This window comes from Erythranthe guttata, chromosome 3, assembly GCF_056151865.1.
Source record: "Erythranthe guttata isolate IM_541 chromosome 3, IM_541, whole genome shotgun sequence".
Classification (NCBI taxonomy): domain Eukaryota; kingdom Viridiplantae; phylum Streptophyta; class Magnoliopsida; order Lamiales; family Phrymaceae; genus Erythranthe; species Erythranthe guttata.
In genome coordinates this window covers 3,369,308-3,388,570 of record NC_142535.1, presented here as the reverse complement: position 1 = coordinate 3,388,570, position 19,263 = coordinate 3,369,308, and the positions used below count along the sequence as shown (strand labels likewise).

General features: G+C 39.2%; 1 protein-coding gene across 1 annotated transcript; it reads right to left on the bottom strand.

Moving 5' to 3' along the window:
• Positions 1-7,101: 7,101 nt before the first annotated feature.
• Positions 7,102-18,678, bottom strand: LOC148771549 (uncharacterized). Its single transcript, XM_088815112.1, has 4 exons — positions 18,495-18,678; positions 16,210-18,434; positions 15,978-16,125; positions 7,102-7,742 (listed from the first exon to the last, which is right to left on the bottom strand). Exons 1-4 carry the CDS (start codon positions 18,676-18,678, stop codon positions 7,102-7,104), a joined length of 3,198 nt encoding a protein of 1,065 aa, XP_088671238.1.
• Between the last annotated feature and the right edge of the window lie 585 nt (positions 18,679-19,263).

The following is a 19,263-nucleotide window of genomic DNA, read 5'->3' as shown; positions in this document are numbered from 1 at the left end:
TGGCGTACTTCTTGTTGATGGAATATTGGGTATGGAATTGTTCTACTAACTGCGACCATCCTCGATAGTCCCTCCTGGCAATTTGTTGAACCAACCTAACGCTTCGCCACTCATGGTAGTTTGGAAGATCTTGCAGTATGCCGCATCCGTGAGACCGTAAAGATCGACCTGAGCGTAAGTTATTTATATGGTCCTGGGGATCCGCGGTCCCATCGAACTGTGGAAGATCGGGAATCCGAAACCCGAAGGGTAAGACTTCTTTTAGGATGGCCAGGATGAATGGGCTTATTCTTGCCGGATGCGCTCTCACCAGGGCGGAGGGTGCCGACTCGTTTGCCTTCTTCCTTCGGTTTCTTGCATTGTCTTCGCCGACCCTTGAGCGACGTCGGCTTCTCTCCTTGGGTTGGGGCATTATGCTACCTTCTTTGCCTCGATAAGGGCCTCCGCAATAGTTGGGACGGTGGCACCTCCTGTCGCCACTCTCCTCTCGACGCCTACGCTCCTCTTGTCCCCTTGAGCGTGTCTCTACATTGACGGTTGCCCATTCGAAGGGAGTAATATGAGGAGACGTCAAATGGTGGCGACCACCGGCGATCGTTCCTTCGGGGCACTTTCTCCGACGATAGGCTAAGGTGAGGCGTCCGGCGTTGGGCATTCCTAACGGATGCTGAGGGGAAGCTCCGGTCTCCCATTGACACTCTTTCCTCTGACTGATAAGGATTCATGATAGGCAAGGCGGGGTGGTTTGGGTAAGGCCCCAACAGGTCACCGGCTCCCGGGATCGGCTATTCTTCTGGGGCTACACCTTGGGTGACGAGGTAATGCGCCACTGCCACCGCCGCTGCCTTCGTTGCCGCTCAGTCCATCAAGGCTTCCAATTCTTCCGTCTTCATCTGCAAGACAGACGGGGGCCCTCCTGGTTGATTTGCTGTTATGGTCGTCGTCCTTGCCCTTCGGGGGGAGCCGGGATCTCGCGCGCTTCTTGTGGAGAGAATCCATCCATCCTTCGACCGTCTTCTTCCATGTCACGTGCTTTAGTACGCATTTCCACAGACGACGCCAAAATGATGCTTTTCCAAAATGGTGGGTCATCCCAATGGTTTTGAAGCCCACTGGTATCCTAAGTCCGGGAATCTTCAAGACCAATATCGGGAATGTCGAGGGTCCTTGCCACGTGTCCAAAGGGATCAAAGGTGTGGGTCCACCAAGTAACCTACAAAACAAATCAAGACACTAAGTGACTCGCCATGGTGGTCCCGGCGATTACACTCCGACGCTCAAGTTAGATATTGAAAGTGATACTTTGCAAAGGCTAAAATATCACCCAAATTAGAGATGGAATCAACAAATGAATCATACATTGTCTTTATAGGAGGACTTGACTACTAATTTCTTGTAAACTTTCGATGTAGGACAAGTGTAGAAGTGTGAAACTTCTTGTAGAGAGATTCAATGTGGGAGAATATTATAGAAGTGGTGGTCTAATTGGACTTTTCCCCTAATTGAACCGTTAATGGACCAATTGATTTTAAGATTCAATTAGACACATCATTAAGCTCCCCACTCCCAAATTGGGTCACGGTCCGTGGGCCGGCTTGGGAGTAGTAGATAAGTAGGAGTTTGGAGTTGTTGCTCCATGACCTCAAGAGTTGGGCTATTTGCGCTACGGCGGGTGATACGGAGGGCGGGGGGTTGTCTTGGGCGAATTAGGACGAAATTTGTCTGTTTCTCGTTCGCGCGCTTTGAGGAGTGGTGGCGCTACGAAAGTGAGTGGTGGCTGGGCGGTGGGGATGACGAAGTGGCTGGTTGGGTGCCCTCGGGAAGACTCTTGATGGGGTGGGAGTCGTCGGGTCCGAGCTTGGCTGGCCGGGAGCCGTCGGGTCGAGAACCTCTGGGTCGCGACGTAGTGGGCCTGAAGCCGTCCGGTCAAGAATATTTGGGTCGCGACGTAATAGGCCGGAAGCCGTCGGGTCGAGAACCTCCGGGTCGCGACATAGTGGGTCCGAAAGCCGACGGGTCGAGAACCTCCGGGTAGCGACGTAGTGGGTCGGAAGCGTAAGATGGAGGTTCTCCGGGTCACGAAGTAATAAGCCAGAAGCCGTCGTGACGTAGTGGGCCGGAAGCCGTCGGGTCGAGAACCTCCGGGTCGTGACGTAGTGGGCTGGAAGCCGTCGGGTGGAGAACCTCCGGGTCGTGACGTAGTGGGCTGGAAGCCGTCGGGTGGAAAACAAGTTTGATCATATAATCACGTACTCGATAATAACAATTAATTGCGTACCTTGATGCTTCCAGCGAAATTTAAATTTGCAACATGCATATAATTAATTCGATAATTAAATCACGTAGCATGCTCGCAGTAAATCACGAATTCATACATAAACAATCACGTATAGTAATTCACGAAAAACATACTGCGAATATCAACATTTAATTTAATCTAATTAAATTAAAACCTAATTTAAAAACGGATCCGAACTTTTGGATTGATGCAAACTGCCACGGAAACCAATCCGTGCAGTCAGGAGAAGCAGCGGCGAAGCGACAGCGGCGGATGTGCGGGGGCACGTGAGATTCACGCGCTGTTTTCGGGCGGCGTGTGCGGTGGCGGATCGACGGCGGCGTTTCGGCAGATTGACTCCTCTGTCTTCCTCCTCTCGGATTTTACCTCGTATACCGAATTCAACTAATACGTGGCACTAGACACGCAAAAGTCAGAATAAAACGGAAGAATAATTAAAATATCTTTTTTTTTTTTATCTTTTTTTTTGTTTTTGGTTTTTTTTGTTTTTTTTTTTTTTTTTCCGGCGGCAGGTCGTCGGAGCTCTGATTAGTTGACTTGCATTGGCTGACTACGTACTAGTGAGTTCAACATGAGCTGACGTCCAACTTTTTTTCTTTCAACTTTTTTGTTTTTACGACAACGGAGCATCGAAGCTCTAATTAGCTGACTATGCATTAGTTGACTAAGCATTAGCTGATATCCGACAATTTTAGTGTGAAGTCAACTAATCGTCGTTCCGACTAGGGGTGTTAACGAGCCTAACTCGCCTGTTTTGGCAGGCTCGAGCTCGAGCTCGAGTTCATTTTATCGAGCTCGAGCTCCAGCCCATTTTGTCGAGCTCGAGCCCAAGCTCATTTTGGTTTTCTTTTAATTATTAAAAAAATATTTAGATTATAATTAAACAAATTCAATATAAACAATAAACTGTAATTATATATATTTTCTAATATTTATATGATCTTTTTATATTTTTTCAAAAAAATAAAAATAAATAAGGCTCGTGAGCTCACGAACAACGAAAAACAAACGCGAGTTCGAGCTCGAAAAACTCGAATTCGAGTTTTTTTCGAGACGACTCATTGAGCTCACGGGCGTCTTAGCTCGTCTACTACCCCTAGCTCCGACGATCCACCATTGGAGGGAAAAAACGTTGAATGTTAACTAATGTTGCAGTTAACTAATGTTTAATTTAACTAATATTGAAGTTAACTAATGTTGAATGTATATTTTACACTCAATATATACCTTTTTACGAGGATTTTTGTATAATTTTTTTGAGTTTATGGTACTTAATTCTTGGTTTGTTGTATCTTAGGTACAATTTGAAGATTTGAGAATTTTAAGGATGAAACGAGCGAAAAAGGGTCAAAAAACGGGCAAAAGAGGAAGTAAACAATTAGAAGCTGAAAATTGGCCTGGCACGGTGTTGGTCGAAAACCTACACGCAAGTGCACGTATCGTACAAGTAATATAGTGGACTATTAAGTCCGGATATCGAACCCACAGGGAATATTTAATTATCTAATCCTAGACGCTAAATTCTACCAATTGTTATCAAGCCCACCCTACACAGTCGAAAAAGGATTAATAAACTAAATTAAACTAAAACAATTAAAAACACAAAAACAAGAAAGCAATTAAAAATACGAAGATTAATCAAAGTAGACAAGCCTAGGATTTTATTCTTCCCCCTATGTGATTATTACTCCCCCAATTCCTTCAATTATACAAGCGATTAATCCGGATTATTAACCTGAGATGCTAATATAATCATAACCCGCTTCCGCGTGTATTACGATTCTAATACTCTAGATTCAATTACTATATTCCTATGCAATTAATTCTAGAACACAGCATTAAGCACAAATCTCAATAATGGCTACCTAAGAGATTAACTATATTCCTATGTTAATACCACAAAGGCTCTTCTACCACAGTTCTAATTATTAACCCGATCTTCCGATTCATGCGATTAACAATAACATAAAAGCGCATAAAGTGGCCAGTTTCATGAACTTAATAAAACAAGTAGAAGAAATAATCCGGAATTAAAACTTGCATAAAATCATAGAATTGGGTTCATAAATCCCACATAGGGTTCCAAATAAAATCCTAGAAATAAGTAATTTAGCTACTCATGATTAAAGCAAAAACGCAAATAAAATAAATCATAGACGATAAATCTTTGCTTGGAGTCTTCGAATTCTTCGTCTTCGTTATTGCTTTGTTGCTCTTGAAATTGCGTGAAAAAGATCCTCTAATTGTGTGCTTGGCTTGGTCTTATATAGGGTGAAGAACTTGGGGAAGAAGGCAGTTTCCTTGTGCAATTAAAATTCCTTCATTGCGCTATTTCGCCCATCCGGACGCCCGTGTGAGATTTATGCCTAAAATCCGCACGGCCGTGCGGTCCTTGATTCTCCAAAATTCTGCTTGTTTCACTTTTTGCCCATATTTTCTCCAAAATTGCAGTTTTGACCCCATACTTTTCCAATTCTTCAATTTATACCTGAAATACAATAAATCAACTTTTTAAGCACCAATTATCGTTAAAACACACCAAAAGCTCAAATAAAAAGATACGATAAAGTGTAAAAATATACACTTAACACACCCCCAAACTTGAAATTTTGCTTGTCCTCAAGCAAAATTTACCAATAAGCAATTAACTCAACGATAACATCTCATCACATAGATCAATGATCAACTTCACGTTTTCAGAACTTGTAATTATAATGACAATTCTTTAGACATTCGCAAGCTCAAAATTCAACAACACTTAGTCACTCACCATTACCAAAAACCACAAATCATACAATTGCTTCAAGTATCCAATATTTGCAAGTTAAAAATAGAGAAAATTTATACTTACATGCGTATGCTTGACTCCAAATACTCACCAAATTATTCTACTCTACTAATATCGAACATTAAGCTATTGGGATCATTGGGGCTTTGTGGCTTTCAATTGTTAGGCTCTTTGGTTCGAGGTAGGAAATATGAGTATATGTGTGGCTATTCTTCTTGAATTTAGGTGATTACGCCAAAATTTGAAAGATAGGCGTTTGAAACAATGAATTCACCTCTACGGACTTTAATAAACTCGATTTTCAAAAGTTCAAAAGTCTCCACTTTTGCTTTTGAGGCAATGGATCGAGTTTTCAAAAATATTTCAACAACTAGTCCTTATTTCTCCCTTCTGTCTCTTCTTCTTCTTTTTTTTTTTTTTTTTTTTTTTTTTTTTTTTTTTTTTTTTTTTTCGAAGAAGAAGAAGGACCTTATAAAAAATTTCGACCGAACTCCAAGGGATAATTTTTTTCAAGAATCTCCACCTATTCTACCTTACATATTGGCTAAAAGAAAGAACACCTTTTCTCCGAGGCTCAAAACAAGGTTCTAAGGATAATTTTGATAAAAAGGTCGGCTTGAAAGGCTCAAACGGTTCAAAGAAGGCCCAAATCATATCCCAAGTCACCTACTACTCAATACTTCGTATCATAAATTTCCTAAGGTGAGTTCTAAAACCAAACATAGCATGATCTAGCACAAATTATTTCCAAATTTAAAATACAAAACATTCAACAAAAGCAATGCACAAAATGTGATTCCTAGTAATAATTCGCTTCTAAGTCCCGTTGAATCGAAAGCTAAACAAACATCAAATCCTTATCACATAAAACAAGCAATTTCATCATCAAACATTGATCATCTCTCATCATCATAAATCATAGATGCATTCGACTCAAGCAATATTTTTTTTTTTTTTTTTTTTTTATCCGGAATTACGAGAAAAACAATAGAAACGAATAAAACCTAATGCATGCGAACTAAAACAAATAAGCGCAAAAATAACATGTTTTTCACCCCCAAACTTAAAATTTTCGTTGCCCTCAACGAAATTAGCACAAAGTTTAAGGATAGAAAACACCTGATTTAGTCGGGGTCGATGTGATCGGGGTGCTCCTCCCTCGCTCTCTCACGCTCATCCTCATCGGACGGCTCGGACACGGGCTCAAGAATGGGTGCCGGTGGATGCCGGCTCGATGCACTCGGGCGTGCCTTGAAAGATAAGATTTTGAAGAAGTTGGTTCGATGCTCTAGCCTCCCTGTCAATACCAACACAAAATACGAATCGGAGAGTGTGTGAGTGAATTATGTGGAGAAAAGGAAAGAGGGGTTTTTTTTTTTTTTTTTAAAAAAAAAAATGGGGGAGAAAATATAATTTTCGGAAATTTAAAACGCCCAGTAACAGCTGCGGACGGCCGTCCCGCGTTTTGCCCTATTTCTCGGACGGCCGTCCGAGTCTTCTGCCTCACCACTGCTCACGGGACGGCCGTCCCATTTTAAGCCTTGTTCTCGGACGGCCGCACCGTTTCTCGAAATTGGGCAGTAGCTCAATCCATTCTTCGGACGGCCGTGCGAGATTACAGCTCTTTTTCGCACGGCCGTGCCAATTCACTGTTTTGTCCAGTAGCTCCTCTAAAATCTCACACGACCGTGTGAGATTTACGCCCTTTTCTTGCACGGCCGTGTGAATAATTGCAATTGGGCCCCTGAAAAATACAAACTTCTTATTAGTGCCCCTGAAACTTTTTTTTTTTTTTTTTTTTTTTTTTTTTTTTTTTTTTTTTTTTTCCGACAGCCGACTCGACCCTCGATCACGTTTTCGACCCTGAAAAGTAAAATTCAAATAATAAATTAGAATGCATGCTTATGATATTAAAAACGAAACGAAAAATTAAATACGAAAAACAATAAAGCTCGGGTTGCCTCCCGAGAAGCGCTAAGTTTAAAGTCTTCAGCCGGACGTAGCTTCTTTCTCGTTAAGCAAAGGTGACCAAGGCCACTTGACGTTCGCCACCATCTCCCCAATAGTGTTTGAGTCGATTTCCATTTACTTTGAATACTCGTTCCGATTCATGGTCTTTGATTTCTATAGCTCCATGTGGAAAGACTTGTTGAACGATGAACGGCCCCGACCATCTTGATTTAAGCTTTCCCGGGAATAACCGGAGCCGTGAATTGAACAAGAGAACTTCTTGCCCTTTTTGAAATTGACGGTGCAAGATGTTGTTGTCGTGCCACCTTTTGACTTTTCCTTTGTATAACCAATTGCTCTCGTACGCTTGCTCTCGTAATTCGTCCAACTCGTTGAGTTGCAATAACCTTCTTTCCTTGCATTCTTTGTAATCGAAATTCATCTTTTTTAGCGCCCAATAAGAACAATGCTCCAACTCCAACGGTAAGTGGCATGCTTTACCGAACACCGCACGGTAAGGGGTCATTCCCAATGGCGTTTTAAAAGGTGTACGATATGCCCATAGTGCATCATCGAGTTTTTTCGACCAATCCTTTCTTGTTGGGCCTACCACTTTTTCCAAGATATTCTTGATTTCACGGTTCGTAACTTCGGCTTGCCCATTCGTTTGTGGATGATACGCGAGTGCAACCTTGTGCTTTACACCTGTTGAGTGTAGATATTACACTCAATACGTTTACTTTACGTGGATCTTTTGTTTAGATTTAATTATATTTGTGCTTTAATTGATTGATTTTGTGTTTTATAGGTGAAAAACGAGAATTAGGTGTCCATGAAGGAAAAAAGATCAAAAAGAAAGGAAAAAGTTGTAAATAAGGAAACAAATCAAATTGGAAGAAGGAATCTCGCCACAGCTTTGACAGTGTCCACGATTTCGAGCATATCTCTCTCATACGAACTCCGAATTAGGTGATTTTGGCGGCATTGGAAAGCTAATTTCAAGGGCTACAATTCTTATTTACACAACATTCCAAAATTCGGACTCCAACATGGCGCAAATCGACAAACAAATCCTGATGGGGGAAAGTGGCGGAAATTGAATCCTATTAGGTTTCTACTACTTCCTTATCAAGAAAAGCCTATAAAAGCAACAAGTCTCTACACCATAAGGACGAAATTTTACACCACAAAACGCGAAGAACGAAGATCAACGAAGACTCAAGCATAGTTTTTCTTATTTATTTTATTTATTCTATTTTGCTTATCATAAGAATTACGAGTAGCTAAGTTTTTAATCTAGGATTTTGTCGGAACCCTATGTGGGGATGGTGAACCCGTTTTCTTGAGATTATGCAATTATGATTTTATGATTATTTCTTCTCCCTGTTATGATTGTTAGTGCATGAACCTGATCAATTTATGTGCTTTATCTGTGATTATTGGGATTGACTCGACAGAGCTATTTTGATAATTAGACGGTAGGTAGAAGAGCCTTCGAGTAGTTTTCACCGGATGAGTGTGTCAATTGCATGTGGTGTCGTAGACATACAGATATCACCTTAGGTAGCCATTTACGAGACTTGTTAGTTAATGCTTTACTCATAATTGGTTTGCATAGACATATAGTGAATCGCTTATGAATAATAGACTCATAATACACGCGACAGCGGGTTATGAGTAAATTAGTGTCTCGGGTTAATAATCATGAATCATATATTTCATAATTGAGGGGTTTTGGGTGAGCAATTCTTGCATAGGGGGAAGATAAAATCCTAGGTCTGTTTTAATTGATATTTTCCCGTGTTATTTGCTTTCTTAATTAGTTTAGTTGTTTAATTAATTTAATTTGACAAACTTGCGTAGGCTGGATAAAAATCATAATTGTTAGAATTTGGTACTTAGGATTAGGTAATTTGCGTATTCCCTGTGGGATCGACATCCGACTCTCACGAGTCCACTTTATTACTTGTTTGCGATACGTGCACTTGCGTGTTGGTATTTAGCACCCAACAAGTTTTTGGCGCCGTTGCCGGGGAATACGGCTAAATTATTTATTTATTCTAATATCAAATTTGAGCAATTTTTCTTACTTCAGCCATTTAATTTTAATTTTTTTTTTAATTTTGATTTTTTTTTTGTTACATGTCTGGTTACAATGTTGGGGCACCTCAAACGGGATATGAATGGCTTCCAACTGACGAATACCTCCAAAACACCTATGATATGCCTCCGTTTTGTTCCGCATGTGGTGGAAATCATTATTCCGATCAATGTTGGGGATCACCAAAGGCGACAAATTTCGTCGAAATTACCAACGGAGGTTATTGGAACACTTACACCAACACATACGAGCAAAGATTTCAAGACCAAGATTTGAACGAGTTTCAACATAGAGAGCCACAAATTGATGATTTTCAAAATTATTATCCAATGCAGCAGCAGACCACTGATGAACAACTTGATTTGGTATCCCTTATTGCCGAATTCATGAAGTCCACTCAAGCATCATTTCAAAACATGGAGATACAACTGGAAGAGATGACTCTCAAATTAAAATCTGAATCTCTTGAAAATATTCCAGACGAAATCGGCAATGGTTATATCAAAGAAAATTCGGGTGAAGCCTGCGGTGAGAAAAATCTTCTATGTCCAGAAAATAGTGTCGATATGAGAGAAATAGAAATTACGAAGACACTTGAGCATGATGAATCTGAGAAGGCAATCGAGCTAAACCACGAAGATGCCTCAGAACAAGAGAAGAAGGAGATGGATGTAATGATTGAAGATGTTCTAGTTGTGGACCCTGTCGTTGATCTAAATGTAGATTTGAAGGCATCAATAGAGGTTGATGAGAAGACGAATGTGTTTGAAGTGGAGGTTATACGCGGACGTGAGGTTTTTGTGTACCGATTTGAGGGAGCGGGTGATGAAGATCCCATCTTAGCTTCGTACCGATTGATTACAACCAAGAAAGACTACAAGCTAAGGTGGACCCTGATATATTGCAATGCTATCCATGCCTTGGTTGCAATTGAAGTGATAGAGCTCATGGATGGATGCGCAATCTACAAGGCTTTGGATTGGACATAACAGTTTTAAGAAGCAAAGTCTGGCTGAAGACTTAAAACTTAGCGCTTCTCGGGAGGCAACCCAAGCATTTATCGATTTTCGTATTTTTATTTATTTTTATTTTTCTTAGGATTTTAGCATGCGCAAACTAACAATTTAATCTTGTTTTAATTTTTAGGTCGAAAATCAAAAACTAAGGGATCGGACGTTAAATGTGGATTAAACGAACATCAAAGAGTGCATCCCGGAGAAGGACCTTCCGACTAATCAGGTGTATTCTATCCTTGAACTTTGTTCTAATTGCATTGAGGACAATGTAAATTTTAAGTTTGGGGGTGGAAAATTACTTGTTTTTATGTGCTTTAATTTTTTTTAGTTTGCATGCCTTAGGATTTTTTTTTTTCGTTTATTTATTGTTTTCTTAAAAAAAAAAAAAAAAAAAAAAAATTGCTTGAGTCGAATGCATCGATGAGTTATAATTATGAGAGATGATCAATGTTTGATGATGAAATTGCTTGTTTTGTTGTGCTAAGGATTAGATGTTTGTTTAGCTTTCGATTCAACGGAACTTAGAAACGAATTATTGCTAAGAATCACACTTTGTGCATTGTTTTGGTTGAATGTTTTGTATTTTAAATTTCGAATTAATTTGTGTTAGATCATGATATGTTCGGTTTTAAAACTCACCTTAGGAAATTTATGATACGAAGTATTGAGTAGTGAGTAATTTGGGATATGATTTGGGCCTTCTTTGAACCGTTTGAGCCTTTCAAGCCGACCTTTTTATCGAAATTATCTTTAGAACCTTGATTTGAGCCTCGGAGAAAAGGTGTTCTTTCTTTTAGCCAATGTGTATAAGGTAGAATAGTGGATATTCTTGAAAAATTACCCCTTGGAGTTCGGTTGAAAATTTTTATAAGGTCCTTCTTCTTCCACGAAAAAAAAAAAGAAAAAAAAAAAAGAAAAAAAAAAGAAGAAGAAAAATATATATGTGTCTATATATATATAAAAAAAAAAAAAAAAAAAAAAGAAGAAGAAGAGACTAGAAGGGAGAAGTAAGGACTAGTTGTTGAATTGTTTTGAAAGCTCGATCCATTGTCTTAAGAGCAAAAGTGGAGACTTTTGAACTCTTAAGAATCGAGTTTATTAAAGTCCTTAGAGGTGAATTCATTGTTTCAAACGCCTATCTTTCAAATTTTGGCGTAATCACCTCAATTCAAGAAGAATAGCCACATATACCCATATTTCCTACCTCAAACCAAATAGCATAACAATTGAAAGCCAAAAAGCCCCAATGATCCCAATAGCTTAATGTTCGATATTAGTAGAGTAGAATATTTTGGTGAGTATTTGGAGTCTAACATATGCATGTAAGCATAAATTTTTTCTATCTTTAATTTACAAATATTGGATGCTTGAAGCAATTGCATGATTTGTGGTTTTTTGGCTATGGTAAGTGACTAAGTGCTTTTGAATTTTGAGCTTGCGAATGCCTAAGAATTTTCATTATAATTACAAGTTCTGAAAACGTGAAGTTGGTCATTAATCTATGTGATGAGATGCGGTAGTTGAGTTTTTTGCTTACGATTAGATTTTGCTTGAGGACAAACAAAAGTTCAAGTTTGGGGGTGTGTTGAGTGTAGATATTACACTCAATACGTTTACTTTACGTGGATCTTTTGTTTAGATTTAATTATATTTGTGCTTTAATTGATTGATTTTGTGTTTTATAGGTGAAAAACGAGAATTAGGTGTCCATGAAGGAAAAAAGATCAAAAAGAAAGGAAAAAGTTGTAAATAAGGAAACAAATCAAATTGGAAGAAGGAATCTCGCCACAGCTTTGACAGTGTCCACGATTTCGAGCATATCTCTCTCATACGAACTCCGAATTAGGTGATTTTGGCGGCATTGGAAAGCTAATTTCAAGGGCTACAATTCTTATTTACACAACATTCCAAAATTCGGACTCCAACATGGCGCAAATCGACAAACAAATCCTGATGGGGGAAAGTGGCGGAAATTGAATCCTATTAGGTTTCTACTACTTCCTTATCAAGAAAAGCCTATAAAAGCAACAAGTCTCTACACCATAAGGACGAAATTTTACACCACAAAACGCGAAGAACGAAGATCAACGAAGACTCAAGCATAGTTTTTCTTATTTATTTTATTTATTCTATTTTGCTTATCATAAGAATTACGAGTAGCTAAGTTTTTAATCTAGGATTTTGTCGGAACCCTATGTGGGGATGGTGAACCCGTTTTCTTGAGATTATGCAATTATGATTTTATGATTATTTCTTCTCCCTGTTATGATTGTTAGTGCATGAACCTGATCAATTTATGTGCTTTATCTGTGATTATTGGGATTGACTCGACAGAGCTATTTTGATAATTAGACGGTAGGTAGAAGAGCCTTCGAGTAGTTTTCACCGGATGAGTGTGTCAATTGCATGTGGTGTCGTAGACATACAGATATCACCTTAGGTAGCCATTTACGAGACTTGTTAGTTAATGCTTTACTCATAATTGGTTTGCATAGACATATAGTGAATCGCTTATGAATAATAGACTCATAATACACGCGACAGCGGGTTATGAGTAAATTAGTGTCTCGGGTTAATAATCATGAATCATATATTTCATAATTGAGGGGTTTTGGGTGAGCAATTCTTGCATAGGGGGAAGATAAAATCCTAGGTCTGTTTTAATTGATATTTTCCCGTGTTATTTGCTTTCTTAATTAGTTTAGTTGTTTAATTAATTTAATTTGACAAACTTGCGTAGGCTGGATAAAAATCATAATTGTTAGAATTTGGTACTTAGGATTAGGTAATTTGCGTATTCCCTGTGGGATCGACATCCGACTCTCACGAGTCCACTTTATTACTTGTTTGCGATACGTGCACTTGCGTGTTGGTATTTAGCACCCAACAAGTTTTTGAAACAAGTCTCTACACCATCAAAAACTTGTTGGGTGCTAAATACCAACACGCAAGTGCACGTATCGCAAACAAGTAATAAAGTGGACTCGTGAGAGTCGGATGTCGATCCCACAGGGAATACGCAAATTACCTAATCCTAAGTACCAAATTCTAACAATTATGATTTTTATCCAGCCTACGCAAGTTTGTCAAATTAAATTAATTAAACAACTAAACTAATTAAGAAAGCAAATAACACGGGAAAATATCAATTAAAACAGACCTAGGATTTTATCTTCCCCCTATGCAAGAATTGCTCACCCAAAACCCCTCAATTATGAAATATATGATTCATGATTATTAACCCGAGACACTAATTTACTCATAACCCGCTGTCGCGTGTATTATGAGTCTATTATTCATAAGCGATTCACTATATGTCTATGCAAACCAATTATGAGTAAAGCATTAACTAACAAGTCTCGTAAATGGCTACCTAAGGTGATATCTGTATGTCTACGACACCACATGCAATTGACACACTCATCCGGTGAAAACTACTCGAAGGCTCTTCTACCTACCGTCTAATTATCAAAATAGCTCTGTCGAGTCAATCCCAATAATCACAGATAAAGCACATAAATTGATCAGGTTCATGCACTAACAATCATAACAGGGAGAAGAAATAATCATAAAATCATAATTGCATAATCTCAAGAAAACGGGTTCACCATCCCCACATAGGGTTCCGACAAAATCCTAGATTAAAAACTTAGCTACTCGTAATTCTTATGATAAGCAAAATAGAATAAATAAAATAAATAAGAAAAACTATGCTTGAGTCTTCGTTGATCTTCGTTCTTCGCGTTTTGTGGTGTAAAATTTCGTCGAAATTCGTCGCTGTTGGTGATCCCCAACATTGATCGGAATAATGATTTCCACCACATGCTGAACAAAACAGAGGCATATCATAGGTGTTTTGGAGGTATTCGTCAGATGGAAGCCATTCATATCCCGTTTGAGGTGCTCGAACATTGTAACCAGACATGAAACAAAAACAACAAAAAATAAAAATTAAAAATAAAAATAAAAATAAAAATAAAAATTAAATGGCTGAAGTAAGAAAAATTGCTCAAATTTAATATTAGGATAAATAGATAATTTAGCCGTATTCCCCGGCAACGGCGCCAAAAACTTGTTGGGTGCTAAATACCAACACGCAAGTGCACGTATCGCAAACAAGTAATAAAGTGGACTCGTGAGAGTCGGATGTCGATCCCACAGGGAATACGCAAATTACCTAATCCTAAGTACCAAATTCTAACAATTATGATTTTTATCCAGCCTACGCAAGTTTGTCAAATTAAATTAATTAAACAACTAAACTAATTAAGAAAGCAAATAACACGGGAAAATATCAATTAAAACAGACCTAGGATTTTATCTTCCCCCTATGCAAGAATTGCTCACCCAAAACCCCTCAATTATGAAATATATGATTCATGATTATTAACCCGAGACACTAATTTACTCATAACCCGCTGTCGCGTGTATTATGAGTCTATTATTCATAAGCGATTCACTATATGTCTATGCAAACCAATTATGAGTAAAGCATTAACTAACAAGTCTCGTAAATGGCTACCTAAGGTGATATCTGTATGTCTACGACACCACATGCAATTGACACACTCATCCGGTGAAAACTACTCGAAGGCTCTTCTACCTACCGTCTAATTATCAAAATAGCTCTGTCGAGTCAATCCCAATAATCACAGATAAAGCACATAAATTGATCAGGTTCATGCACTAACAATCATAACAGGGAGAAGAAATAATCATAAAATCATAATTGCATAATCTCAAGAAAACGGGTTCACCATCCCCACATAGGGTTCCGACAAAATCCTAGATTAAAAACTTAGCTACTCGTAATTCTTATGATAAGCAAAATAGAATAAATAAAATAAATAAGAAAAACTATGCTTGAGTCTTCGTTGATCTTCGTTCTTCGCGTTTTGTGGTGTAAAATTTCGTCGAAATTCGTCGCTGTTGGTGATCCCCAACATTGATCGGAATAATGATTTCCACCACATGCTGAACAAAACAGAGGCATATCATAGGTGTTTTGGAGGTATTCGTCAGATGGAAGCCATTCATATCCCGTTTGAGGTGCTCGAACATTGTAACCAGACATGAAACAAAAACAACAAAAAATAAAAATTAAAAATAAAAATAAAAATAAAAATAAAAATTAAATGGCTGAAGTAAGAAAAATTATGGTGTAGAGACTTGTTGCTTTTATAGGCTTTTCTTGATAAGGAAGTAGTAGAAACCTAATAGGAATCAATTTCCGCCACTTTCCCCCATCAGGACTTGTTCTTCGATTTTCGCCATGTTGGAGTCCGAATTTTGGAATCTTTTGTACATAAGAATTGTAGCCCTTGAAATTAGCTTTCCAATGCCGCCAAAATCACCTAATTCGGAGTTCGTATGAGAGAGATATGCTCGAAATCGTGGACACTGTCAAAGCTGTGGCGAGATTCCTTCTTCCAATTTGATTTGTTTCCTTATTTGCCCATCAAGTTGTCAAATTGCTTATTCACGAAACGCGATCCACCATCACTGATAATTGCCCGTGGTGCCCCAAACCTAGTGAAAATCTGTTTCTTCAAGAAAGCACACACTACAGATGCATCATTAGTAGGGGTGGCTATGGCCTCTACCCACTTAGTAACGTAATCGACGGCCACTAAGATGTATTGGTTATTGAATGAAGGGACAAAAGGTCCCATAAAGTCAATACCCAAACATCAAAAGGCTCGACTTGGATCATCGTGTTCAATGGGAGTTCCTGGCGAGCCGAAATATTGCCCGTGCGTTGGCACCGATCACAAGTAATAGCAAATTTATACGAATCTTTAAAAAGAGTGGGCCAAAAAAAACCTGATTGAAGAACCTTACGTGTTGTTCTTTCGCCTCCATAATGTCCTCCATAATCCGAACCATGGCAGTGAAAGAGTATGTCTTGCTGCTCATGTTCCGGGACACATCTTCGCACCAACAAATCACTGCATTGTCTAAAAAGAAAAGGCTTTTCCCAAAAATAAAATTTAACATCATGCAAAAATTTCCTCTTTTGATGATAATTGAGATTCGGTGGAAGCACTTGACTAACCAAATAATTTACATAATCGGCAAACCAAGGAACCTTATTATCAAAAGCAAGCAACTGTTCATCAGGAAAATTTTCATTAATGCAAATTCTATCGCTTTCGTCTACATCTTTCTCAAGTCGAGATAGATGATCGGCGATTTGATTTTCACTACCCTTTCGATCACGAATTTCAATATCAAATTCTTGCAACATTAAAACCCACCTAATGAGTCTAGGTTTTGCATCCTTTTTAGTAAACAAATATTTGAGGGCAGCGTGATCAGTAAAAACAACAACTTTGGGTCCTAACAAGTAAGAGCGAAATTTTTCAAAAGCAAAAACAACAGCTAATAACTCTTTTTCCGTAGTGGTGTAATTTAATTGTGCATCATTAAGAGTTTTACTAGCATAATAAATTGATCGAAAAATTTTCTCTTTCCTTTGACCTAAAACGGCGCCAACCGCAAAATCACTAGCATCGCACATAAGCTCAAACGGTTCATCCCAATTCGGTACACAAATAATAGGAGCGGATACTAACCTTTGCTTAAGCTCGTTGAACGCTTGAAGACACTCACCATCAAAATTGAATTTTGTCTCCTTCTCGAGTAGGTTACAAAGGGGCTTGGCAACTTTTGAAAAATCTTTGATAAAACGACGATAAAAGCCCGCATGTCCAAGAAAACTCCTAATGCCTTTGACCGAAATAGGTGGCGGAAGATTTTCAATTGTGGAGATTTTTGCTTTGTCCACTTCCAAGCCTTCTCGCGAGATTTTATGCCCAAGCACAATTCCTTCGTGCACCATGAAGTGGCACTTCTCCCAATTTAGCACCAAGTTGGTTTCTTCACACCTGCGCAAAACCTTAGCCAACATGCAAAGACAAGTGTCAAAGGTATCACCGAAAATAGAGAAGTCATCCATAAATACTTCTAAACCGTTCTCTACCATATCGGTGAAAATAGCCATCATGCACCGCTGAAAAGTAGCGGGTGCATTACATAAACCAAAAGGCATGCGTCTAAATGCAAAAGTACCATAAGGGCATGTAAATGTGGTTTTGTGTTGATCATCCGGTGCAATGGCTATTTGATTATATCCCGAATATCCATCTAAAAAATAATAAAATTCTTTACCTGCCAATCTATCAAGCATTTGATCAATAAAAGGTAAAGGAAAGTGATCCTTTTTAGTGGCTTTATTTAATTTCCTATAGTCCATGCAAATTCGCCAACCCGTTGTGGTTCTAGATGGAATTAATTCATTATTTGCATTACGGATAACTGTCATACCTCCTTTCTTAGGAACACATTGAACGGGGCTTACCCATGCGCTATAAGAAATCGGATAAATAATACCTGCGTCGAGCCACTTGAGAATTTCCTTCTTGACTACCTCTTTCATGATGGGGTTGAGACGCCTTTGGTGTTCGACTGACGGATGTTGTTGATCATCTAAGATGATTTTGTGCATACATAATGAAGGGCTAATTCCCTTGATACCCGCAATTTTCCATCCAAGCGCCGTCTTGTGTTCCCGCAGTACTTCCAATAACCTTTGTTCCTGCAAAGTAGATAGAGATTGTGAGATAATTACCGGCAAAGTGTCATTCTTACCGAGGTAGGCATATTTGAGGTGTCCGGGTAATTCTTTCATCTCAAGCTGCGGTGGTTCCTCCAATGATGTTTTGAATGCCTTGGGGGTGGTAAGGGTGGCCAAATCCAAACTTTCAAACTTTTGCCGGGTGAGAAAATCACCGGAATCTAACCAACAAATTTGCTCCTCCACTCTTTCATCTCCACAGTCGTTACCTACAACCAAAGATGCCTCCAAAGAATCCAAGTGTAACGAATCAAAATTTTCAAAAGAACAAGACTCCACTAAATCGATAGAGAAACACTCATTAGAATTGTGCGGCCGCTTAATTGCATTAAAAACATTAAATTTAATAGTTTGGTCATGCACCGTCATGGTGAGATCCCCACTAGCACAATCAATAACAGTACGTGAAGTAGCTAAAAACGGCCTTCCCAAAATAATTGGGATTTCTCTATCTTCATCCATATCAAGAATCACAAAATCAGCAGGAAGAATAAATTCGTCAACCTTCACTAAGACATCTTCTAAAACCCCCTTTGGGTAGACTAGAGACCTATCGGCTAATTGGAGTGTTATAGCCGTTGGTTCAATTTCACCCAACCCAAGACTCTTATATGTAGAAAAAGGCATAAGGTTGATGCTAGCCCCTAAATCAATGAGTGATCGAAAAAATTTATCTCCTATTGTACAAGGGATAGTAAACTTACCTGGGTCGCCTAGTTTTTGAGGGAGAGGTCTCGTAAGGATTGCACTACACTGTTCGGTGAGTTGAATCATCTCGTTTCCTTGCAATTTTCGTCCCTTTGTTACGAGTTCTTTGACAAACTTCACCCACTTTGGCATTTGTTGGAGTGCTTCGATGAGAGGGATGTTGATACGGATTTCCTTCATCTTGTCAACAAAGCTTTGGTATTCGGCATTCAACTGGCGGCTGGAACCTTTGCGGGTATGGAATGGGTGGAGCCGGTGTGACCGTTGCCTTTGAAGTTTCGCTCGGAACGTTTGTGCCCTCTTCCGCTGCGTCGGTTGCCTTTGTTTTTCCACTATTTGTCTCTTTTCTAGGGGCTTCTTCCAATTGTCGTCCGTTACGTAAACTCACCGCTTGTACTTGCTCGTTTTGTCTTTTTCTTGGGTCCTCCGTGTTTGATGGCAATGCTCCTTGCGGGCGGTTCTCTCGATTCAAAGCTAATTGAGCGACTTGGTTCTCCAAATTTCGCAACGAGGCTTGGGTAGCGGTCATGAATTGGGCCAATATCTCATCCGTGCTTGATTTTTGGGCCGGTGAATTGTTGCCTTGATAGCTTTGTTGAGGAGGGGCTTGATTTTGGAATTGGCCTTGAGGTCTTTGATATCCTTGGCCTTGTTGATTTCCTCCATATTGCCCTTGTGATCTCCACCCTTGATTTTGGAATTGGCGAGGCGCGTTGTTGACGTAGTTGAGCGACTCCACATCTTGTTGGCATTGGAGTGTGTAAT

Excerpts from the sequence above, each read along its gene's own strand:
- LOC148771549 (XM_088815112.1), bottom strand. The coding sequence starts at position 18,678 with ATGAAGGAAATCCGTATCAACATCCCTCTCATCGAAGCACTCCAACAA. Across the intron at positions 18,435-18,494 it reads TCAAAAACTAGGCGACCCAG|GGGCTAGCATCAACCTTATG; the intron begins GTAAGTTTACTA and ends TCATTGATTTAG. Across the intron at positions 7,743-15,977 it reads ACGTAAGGTTCTTCAATCAG|GTGTAAAGCACAAGGTTGCA; the intron begins GTTTTTTTTGGC and ends TACACTCAACAG.